A 9,606-nucleotide genomic window follows, 5' to 3' on the forward strand; every position below is an offset into this window, starting at 1 on the left:
CTGGGACAGGTGCACTTAGAGGTGACGAAGTTCGGCGGGACTGGAGGAGTCGAGGAAGGGGACTCGGCAGCACAGATTAAAGTCCCACGACGAAGCCATATAACGAGAAATGCCATCCTCCTAGCCGACTTCGGAAAGACTTTAGGTGTGGGTGTCCCACCCTGCTTTTCCTCCTCTCCCCATCTCCAGGGCCGGACTCCAGGGTGCTCCGGAGCTACAGGAGGAAAGTCCCCGAGGAAGGAGGAAACAAGTGCAAGAGCATCTCCTGTCTCTAGCGATGCTGACAAGGGGTCTTTGCATCCGCCTGGCGCTCTGCATCGCCTCACCGGATGGGTGGGCTTGCACTGAACCTTGAGCCCTTCCACTTTCCTTCCCCCGGGTGGGGCCCGCCCTGCCGGGGGCAGCCACGGATCGCGCGGCCCGCCCGGGAGGCAGCGGGGGATCCGGCAGGAGAAGCCCCGCGCCCCTGTCCCATTGCGGGGATCAGGAGGGTCCCCAGCCGGGGAGAAGCCGCCGCGCAACTCGGAGAGCGCCCCCCGCCCGCGGTCCGGCCCGGCGCGGCTCACCCTCCGGTCTCGGCGCCCGAGTCCACGCAGTCGTCCTCCTCGCCGCCGCCGCCCGCCTTCGGGTCCATGATGCGCGTCCTGGCCAGGCTCGGCTCGCGGGCGCCGTCGTGATCCGGGACGCGCTCCCTCTCGGCCGCTCCTTCCAGTCCGAGCTGGCCGGGCTCCCCGCGAGCGTCTGGCGGCCCTGGAGCCGGCAAACAACTCCAGCGCCAGCCGCGAACCCCGCGCCGCGCCCTCTCCCGGCCGCGCCCGGCTGGGCACCCGCGGCCGCGCCCGCCCCGCCCCTCGCCGTCCGGCGGGACTCGCGTGTGCGCGCGGCGGTGCGAGGTGAGTGCGCGCGAGCGAGTGCGTGTGCGCGTGGGGGGCGTGTGCGCGTGGGTGGCCGAGGCGTGTGAGGTCCCGTGCGTCTGTGGATGCGATGTGATGTGGGTGCGGTGTGCACTCCTGGTTGCACGCGACTGTGGCTGTGCAACAGCGATGAGCGCGTGTGCCCATGTGTGGTGCGTGACCGCGTATGTGTTGTGGGGGCGGGGTGAGTGTTCACAGAAGAGCCGCCCCTCTCTCCCAGGCCCACAGTCCGGGAATCCCTAGCCCCGGGGCTTGCCACGAGGTTCCCCAGCTCCTGATCCGGGAGGAGCACTGAGAAAACCAACCTCAGCGCATCGTGAAAGCTGAGAAAGATTTGTTTCCCTTTTGGGAACAATTCGAATACCTGGGTGTTTTCTTATAGTTTCTGAAGAATTGCTGACGCCAAATTCATTATCACCTTTCTCAGTACACGTCTGAGTGGCATCCCACCCCCCAACTTGCCAGTTTACGATAGGTGTCATGCATTCTTTTGCTACTTAAAAAAAAAAAAAAAAAAAAAAGCCTTTAAAAATAATTTAAAGAGCATTGAATGAACCTGCAATTCACGGATTGTTGCAGCAAGGGGATAACCTCAGGGTGAGTTAATGATCACTATTGGAGGGGCTCACCTCCTATTAGGAGGATGAAGAGGAAGGCAAGTTGGCAGGGCGGTCGGAAGGAGAATCTGAACAACTTGAATTTAGTTCTGACAGTCCTATCCAAACCACTGGGAGGAATTGTCCTTACTGAGCCTAAAATTCCTTGCACCCCAAGCAGCAACGGACATATTGGTGCTCATTAGCTGAAAGAAAGGAGCGTGCCAGTTCTTCAAGGGAGATTCCCCTGCCCATGCACTAATCTCTAAAAGAAAATTCTCAAGTGGGGTGAGAAACATTGTGAGTGATGCATTGCACAATGTCATTAATGATCATTTTTAATGTACTGATTCATTCAATAACTAAATGCCAAACAGGAGGGTGAACTCTGCATATACAAATGAGAGAAAATAGCAACAGGTATGATCCTTGCCTTCATGGCACTTACAATCCAGAGGAGAGACAGTTAAACAAATTCTGTGTGTATGTGTGTGTGTATATATATATATTATTATTATGTATGTGTAATAAAATGGAGATAAATCACTATGAAGGAAAAGAATAGTGTGCCCAAGAAAGAGAGAACATAATTCAAATTGTGAGAGAACAGGGAAAGCTCTCTCAGGGAGGGATACCTGAGCCCTCTTCTGCCTCAGGGCCTTTGTACTTTCTGTTCCTTCTTTTTGAGATATTTTCTCCCAGATTTTCTGCAAGACTCCCCCCACATTTCCTTCTTTTCTGGGTTCACATGGCCCCTCATAACGGAGGCCTCATTGACTAATCCTACATCACAGTATCCCCTTACCCAACTCTATTTCTTAGCACTCTACTAGGAGCTGGCAGATGATAGATTTATTTACTGGCCACCTGCTCTTTCCTCCTCACCCATACCCCTAATGTCAGCTCCATGAGAGCAGGGACACAGTGTTTTTTGTTCTTGGTGTGTCCCCAACACCTGGAACAGCCCCTGGAGCAATGTGCGTGTGTCCAGTGAATGACAGGGAAGCAGCCTGGTGCAGGTTGTGAGGTGAGGAGGTGCTCCAGGAAGAGAGACCTCCAAGTGTGAGGCAGGCTGTAGCACTGAGTGTTTACTTAGAGGGGAAGTGATGGCAAGTTGGGTGACTGGAGCTATGAGAAATTGCAAAGACGGTAGGTAGCAAGACATTTGACCTAAGTGTGACACCTCCGGGAAGTCACCAGTAGATCATTACAGTGTATTTGGAAAATAGAAAAAGACTGTCAACGAATCCAAACTGAAAGGAGTGATACAAGTGGCCAAGTAGGTAAGCATAATGAACATTCCGCCATTTTTTTTTCTTGCAGCCACGAGGGAACCCACCTTTGTTTACTCTGTGTGGGAACAATTCAAACTGTACCTCGTTTGATCCTCAGGGAAGTGCTGTGAAATAGGCTTACTTTTCTATTTTACTGTCAAGGAAACTAAACCCCACCGAGTTCGAGTGCCTTGTCCCAGGACACCCTATCAGTGAGCAGGGAAGCCAGGTAGTCCACTTAAGGTGGCTGGAGCCCGTGTCACTTACCTAGAAGGCTGATGAGTGGGCCAGTTGTATCTTCAGGAAGATGGTACTAGGAAAAAGGCCACGGAAGAAAGGGTGAAATCAGCATGACTTTTAGAAGATGGGCTTTGGAAAATGAGATGCTATTTAAATGCTTTCTGCCTTTCTTTTTTTTTTTTGAGACGGAGTCTCGCTCTGTCACCCAGGCTGGAGTGCAGTGGCCAGATCTCAGCTCACTGCAAGCTCCGCCTCCCGGGTTCCCGCCATTCTCCTGCCTCAGCCTCCCGAGTAGCTGGGACTACAGGCGCCGCCACCTCGCCCGGCTAGTTTTTTGTATTTTTAGTAGAGACGGGGTTTCACCGTGTTAGCCAGGATGGTTTCGATCTCCTGACCTCGTGATCCGCCCGTCTCGGCCTCCCAAAGTGCTGGGATTACAGGCTTGAGCCACCGCGCCCGGCCTGCCTTTCTTAAATATCTAGAGAAAGGGCACGCCAGACCAAAACCTCGAGCCACATTTCAAAATGATGCATTGATTCAGGTTCCCCTTGCCCACAGGGGATATAGTGTTATCATTCATCATTGGCATAGCAGTCTAATGGCAACTCAGTGATGCATTTATTATATGGAAGATAAGCTTGAACAGTATCACTGTATTCCAATGATGCATGGCTTTCTGCTTCAGTTCCCAGGTTTTAATAGTCTCACTTCATTTTTTGCTTGTTTGTTTTGAGACAGGGTCTTGCTCTGTTGACCAGGCTAGAGTGCAGTGGCACAATCACAGCTCACTATAGCCTCGACCTCCCTGATTCAAGTGATCCTCCCAGCCTCCTGAGTAGCTGGGACTACAGGCATACCACCATGCCCAACTGATTTTTAACTTTTTTGTAGAGAAAAATATGTTGCCCAGGCTGGTCTCGAACTCTTGGCCTCAAGTGATCCCCCTGCCTCGGCCTCTCAAAGTGCTGGAATTATAGGCATGAGCCATTGCACCTGGCCCATTTTTTTTTGCGGGGGGGAGGGTGGGTATAAGAGTTGTTGGCAGGTAACCAGCACAAGAACCTTGAAGTGAACACTGCAGGGTATGTAGCCCCTAAAATTACATGGTTCCCACACTCCACAGTCCAGCTTTTTAATGTCAGTCTCTCTAATTGTGAGGGTACAATGCTCTCGTTCTTCACCCCTTTAAGATGGGTTCAGAAAAGTGTCACTGGTCTGCTTAGGGTATCTTGAATGCTGCCCTAAAGATATTCCTATCAGAGCCTGAGAACAGTGTTGGGGGAATACTGAGGTATCGCAGGAAGTGTAACAGGCCAGGAAACATGAAACCTGACTTCTGGATCGGAATCCGTCATGTACTAGTTGTTTAAACTCTCGATAGAGAAAAAGGGTAGCCCATCAACTGTTTCTAAAGTTCCTACTGCATGTCAGGCATTGTGATAAGGATTTACATACATGATTTATTTAATTCTCACAAAAACCTTGTGAGGTTTCCTTTGTCCTTAAAATGGGGTTGTTGATATAAATCTCACAGGAGATTCAAAGCCCCTTAGAAACTATGAAGTATATGAATAAAATATATTGCTGATGTTTTAACCACTTTTTCTCAGAAAGGTCTGAACATCAATCTTATGTTGTATTTCACCTATAAAGCATGTTTTAGTCTCTGTTTATATTATTGCATGTGTTGGTGTGTTAGAAAACAAGGCAGTTCATTCATTTATTATTGAACACTCAGTGTGTACTAGGCAGTGGCTGGTGCTGAGAATACATTGAGAAATAGGCCAGAGCTATTTTCTGGCCTAATGGAACTTTTTGGGTCAAGAGAGGGCAGTTTATCATGTTCCATGGCCAATGGGCATGGCTGGCCTTCCCACCAGGGACCTGAGAGGTATGTAGTGCCATCAGCCATTAGAATAGGACTGGAATGCCAAAGCCCTGTCTTGGAGGAAAAAACTGAAGCTAATCGGATGGTAAATAGAGTCCGTCAACTATGCTGATGAAAGAGATGGATTCGTGATTAAGAAGGCCAAGAGTAATTGGGAGGGGGCCAAAAAAAGAGGAGCTAAGTAGCTTTAAGATAAGAACTTTAAAGCAAGAGACTGAAAACAGATAAAAAGAAAAATCTCCAGAACATAGGATTTGCCCAGATGTGGGTTTCGATTTAAAGGGAAGCTAGGCCACTTTCATTGTATCTGCACCATTTGCTATTAGGCGAGCTTGATCTAGCTCCTTAAGTAAAATATTTGTTTGGGTTATACAGTAGCAAACAGAACCAGAAAATATATTGGTCTGGGAACTTTTGTTCATTCACTTTAATTAATTTTTGAAAACACATTTCCCTAGAAACAAAAATTACAGGTTAAGGAATGACATTAAAATTTAAAAAAAGAAATCTCTTTCTTCCAAGTCTCCAGAAGAATCTGTCTAATGTGAAAAATAAATATTATGATCATGAGAAGAAAATTTATAAACTATTGACAAATCTACTTAGACAAAGGAAGCCACTAGCCCTACATGCAAGCATAAGGGGACCAGATGGCAAAGGGATAAATGAAACGAAAGATAAACTGTTGTGTTGGGAAATAATCTCATTAAAATATAAATGACTCCGCTTTGATAAGGGAGAGCACAGATAGTGGTCCTGCCTTGGAGGCTTCCCAAGAATTCTCAGCCTGCAGTTTATACCTGGACAGGATCTGGAGTCCAAGCCAGACATCAGACCACCCACCCACTGTGACTCCCAACAACTGGTGGGTGGGTGGGCGTAAAATGAGATGGGAATGTGAAAGGTTGGCTTCTGGAAACGTGCTGTGGAAATTTAAGAATCAAAGGGAACCCTAGACTCAGGGCATTGCCCTCCAGTTTCCCGTAAGGATAGACATGCCTCCTGGGAACGGTGGCTAAGTCACTCATTTATGGTCCTACTAATAACCTAGGCTTGGAAAACTTTGGCCTTCCATCCGCTTTCATCCTGACACTTTCCTTCAGGGACTCAGTCCTCCCCAGCTCCAAGGACCTGTCAGTCGGCTTGGGTTGCCATTACAAAGTACCACAGACAGCATGGCTTCAACAATAGAAGTTGATTTCCTCACAGTTCTGGAGGCTGGAAGTGGAAGATCATGGTGTCAGTGGGATGGGTTTCTTTGGAGGCCTCTCCTTGGCTGGCAGATGGCCACCTTCTCACTGTATCTTTCTTCTATCTGTGTGCATCCTTGGGTCTCTTTGCATGTCCAAATTTCCTCTTCTTGTAAAGAAAACAATCAGATTAGATGAAGGCCACCTCTAATGGCCTCTTTGTAACTGAAGCTCTTTCTTTCCTTCTTTCTTTTCTTCTTTCCTTCCTTTTCTTTCCTTCCTTCCTTCCTTCCTTCTTCCTTCCTTCCTTCCTTCCTTTCTTTCTTTCTTTCTTTCTTTCTTTCTTTCTTTCTTTTCTTTCTCTCTTTCTTTTTTTCTTTCTTCTTTCTTTCTTTCGTTCTTCTTTCTTTCTTTCTTTCTTTCTTTCTTTCTCCTTCCTCTTCCTTTTTCTTCCTTCCTTCTTCTTCCCCTTCTTTCTTTCTTTTTTCTTTCTTTCTTTCTTTCTTCTTTCTTCTTTCTGTCTTCTTTCTTTCTTTCTTTCTTTCTTTTCTTTTTCTCTTCCTTCCTTCCTTCCTTTCCTTCCTTCCTTCCTTCCTTCTTTCTTCCTTCGTCTTCTTTCTTTTTCTTTCTTTCTTTCTTTCTTTCTTTTTTCTTTCTTTCTTTCTTTTCTTTCTTTTTTTTCTTTCTTTTCTTCTTTTTTCTTTCTTTCTCTTTTTTTCTTTTCTCTCTTTCTTTCTTTTTTCTTTCTTTCCTTCTTTCCTTCCTGCCTTCCTCCCTTCCTCCCTTCCTCCATTCCTTCCCTCCCTCCCTCCCTCCCTTCCTTCCTTTCTTTCTTTCCTTCTTTCCTTCTTTCTTTCTTCTCGGAGTCTCACTCTGTCACCAGGGTGGAGTGCAGTGGCGCAATCTCGGCTCACTGCAACCTCCACCTTCCAGGTTCAAGTAATTCTCCTGCGTCAGCCTCCCGAGTAGCCGGGACTACAGGTGCACACCACCACACCCAGATGATTTTTGTATTTTTAGTAGAGATGGAGTTTCACCATGTTGGCCAGGATGGTCATGATCTCTTGACCTTGTGATCTGCCCACCTCGGTCTCCCAAAGTGCTGGGATTACAGGCATGAGCCACCACGCCCGGCCCTGAATCACTTCTTTAAAGATCCTGTCTCCAAATACAGTCACATTCTGAGGTACTGGGGATTAGGATATTACCACATGAATTTTGGGAGACACAATTTGACTCATAACACTGCCTTTGAAGCCGTATCATGTGGGAGGCACGATCTTATCATGGGTAAGACTGAGTTTCTCTCCAGCCGCAGTGCACAAGCCCAAGTCTTCCCTCTCCCTCTATCACCTGCTAGGCTTGTGAACTGGGGCAAGTTACTTAACCTTGCCTGGACTCAGCTGTTTGTATCACAGGCTACTAAGGTCTTTATGAGGACTGAGATGTTGTCACACAGAGAGTGCTGAGATAACGCCTGGCACATAGGAAGTATTTGGTATTATCATTTTACTTTGCAGTCAGCTTCCATATCTAAAGCTTTCTTCATGACCTCTTTCTGGTTCTGCATCTGATTGTCCCAGTGCTCTTGTCCCTGTCCACAGGAAAGCCATGCATTCGTGCACTCACTCTTCCAAATTATACTAACCCGACTATCCTGTTGGATCTGGTCCAAATAAGATAGAGATCCTGTCCTTGGACCCTGACAATCATTAGGGGGAGATCCAAGCGAGTAAATCTCAATACAATGTAATTAATGCTATGACAGTGGCATATGCAATTCAGTTTAGAAAGCTGTGTAATGGTGAAATGCCATCTCTACTAAAAAAAAAAAAATTAGGCTGGGCACGGTGGCATGCCTGTAATCCCAGCACTTTGGGAGGCCGAGACGGGCGGATCACGAGGTCAGGAGATCAGACCATCCTGGCTAACACGGTGAAACCTCGTCTCTGCTAAAAATACAAAAAATTAGCTGGCCTGGTGGTAGGTGCCTGTAGTCCCAGCTACTCAGAAGGCTGAGGCAGGAGAATGGCGTGAACCCGGGAGGCGGAGCTTGCAGTGAGCCGAGATCACGCCACTGCACTCCAGCCTGGGCGACAGAGCAAGATTCCATCTCAGAAAAAAAAAAAAAAATTAGCTGGATGTGGTGGCAGTCACCTGTAATTCCAGCTACTTGGGGGGCTGAGGCAAGAGAATTGTTCAAACCTGGAGGCGGAGGTTTCAGTGAGCTGAGATTGCACCACTGCACTCCAGCCTGGGCGACAGAGGGAGACCCTGTCTCAAAAAAAAAAAAAAAAAAAAAAGGAAAGAAAGCTGTACAAGATGCTGTTAGAGCCCATGGAAGGGAGAAAATGACACATCCTCAGGAGAATGGGAAGGGAGGGGGTCAGGGAAAAGAGGAAAAGGGGAGGAAGTGATAAGCACAGGTTTCAGAGAATAGATCATGTAAGTTGAGTTTTAAAGAGTAGAATTCAGCAAAGAGATGAAGAGGGGAAGGGCAGAAACCATTCCTCCAGCCCCACTTCTCGTGGCTGCTGGTGTTGTAATTACAGACATCCTGGCACCTCCCCCTGGCCCAGGGAGGACCTTGGCATTTGGCTCAGAATCATCCTGTGTACCTAAATTTTTATCTTCGTTTTGTACCTGCTCTAACCCTGCAATTTGAAACTCCAAGATACAAATTTATGACCACTTGTTCTAGTCCTTCCTACTCTCATTTCTATCTTCCTACCTATTCCTTAGCCTCATAAAAACTCCTACTTAGGTATCTCAATTGAGCTACCCTAAAAGTCTTTGGACATACCTACTGCTTTGAGTTGTTGGCCTACAGCACAGCTTTAAGAACTTTCATTGTGACTGGACACAGTGGCTCACACCTATAATCCCAGCACTACGGTAAACTGAGGAGGGAGGATCACTTGATCCCAGGAGTTCAAAACCAGCCTGGGCAGCATTTCAAGACCCTGTCTCTACAAAAATTTTAAAAAATTGGCTGGGCATAGTGGTGCATGCCTGTAGTCTCAGCTACTCAGGAGGCTGAGGTGGGAGGATTGCTTGAGCCCAGGAGTTGGAGACTGCAGTGAGCTAGAATCACACCATTGCACTCCAGCCTGGGCAGCAGAATATAACCCTGTCCAAAAAAAAAAAAAAAAAAAGAAAAGAAAAGAAAAAGTACTTTCATTGCTACCATCTCACAGAATACCAAATACAGGCATACACCTTGGTTCATCTTTCAGCCCCATTTCTCTCTACCTTCCTTGTGATGGACCCTGTACTCCTGGCTCATCAATTACTCTGTATCAGGGACCGCATTAGGCACTGGGGACACAGATACAAAAAGGCACAATCCTTGCCCCTAGCAGCTGCCAGCTATATTCCAGGGGTGAAAAGTAGCTAGACAGTTTGAAAACAATGTGGTAACTTTTCTCAAATTCCAAGTTAGGCTGAGGGAATCCTCTTTACCCCCCATAATAGGTCCCTGGACCTTTTATCATAACTTTTATC

At 47.4% G+C, this 9,606-nt stretch overlaps 1 protein-coding gene across 1 annotated transcript in view; it reads right to left on the reverse strand.

Moving 5' to 3' along the window:
* The window catches only part of FAM124A (family with sequence similarity 124 member A), a 59,863-nt gene extending 59,056 nt beyond the window's left edge, over positions 1 to 807 (reverse strand). Inside the window, exon 1 of the mRNA XM_010363814.2 lies at positions 567 to 807. Coding sequence (XP_010362116.1) covers positions 567 to 634 — 68 coding nt within the window. The 5' untranslated portion in view covers positions 635 to 807. The remainder of the gene's footprint in view (positions 1 to 566) is intronic.
* Between the last annotated feature and the right edge of the window lie 8,799 nt (positions 808 to 9,606).

The sequence above is a fragment of the Rhinopithecus roxellana genome, chromosome 18 (assembly GCF_007565055.1).
Source record: "Rhinopithecus roxellana isolate Shanxi Qingling chromosome 18, ASM756505v1, whole genome shotgun sequence".
Lineage (NCBI taxonomy): Eukaryota > Metazoa > Chordata > Mammalia > Primates > Cercopithecidae > Rhinopithecus > Rhinopithecus roxellana.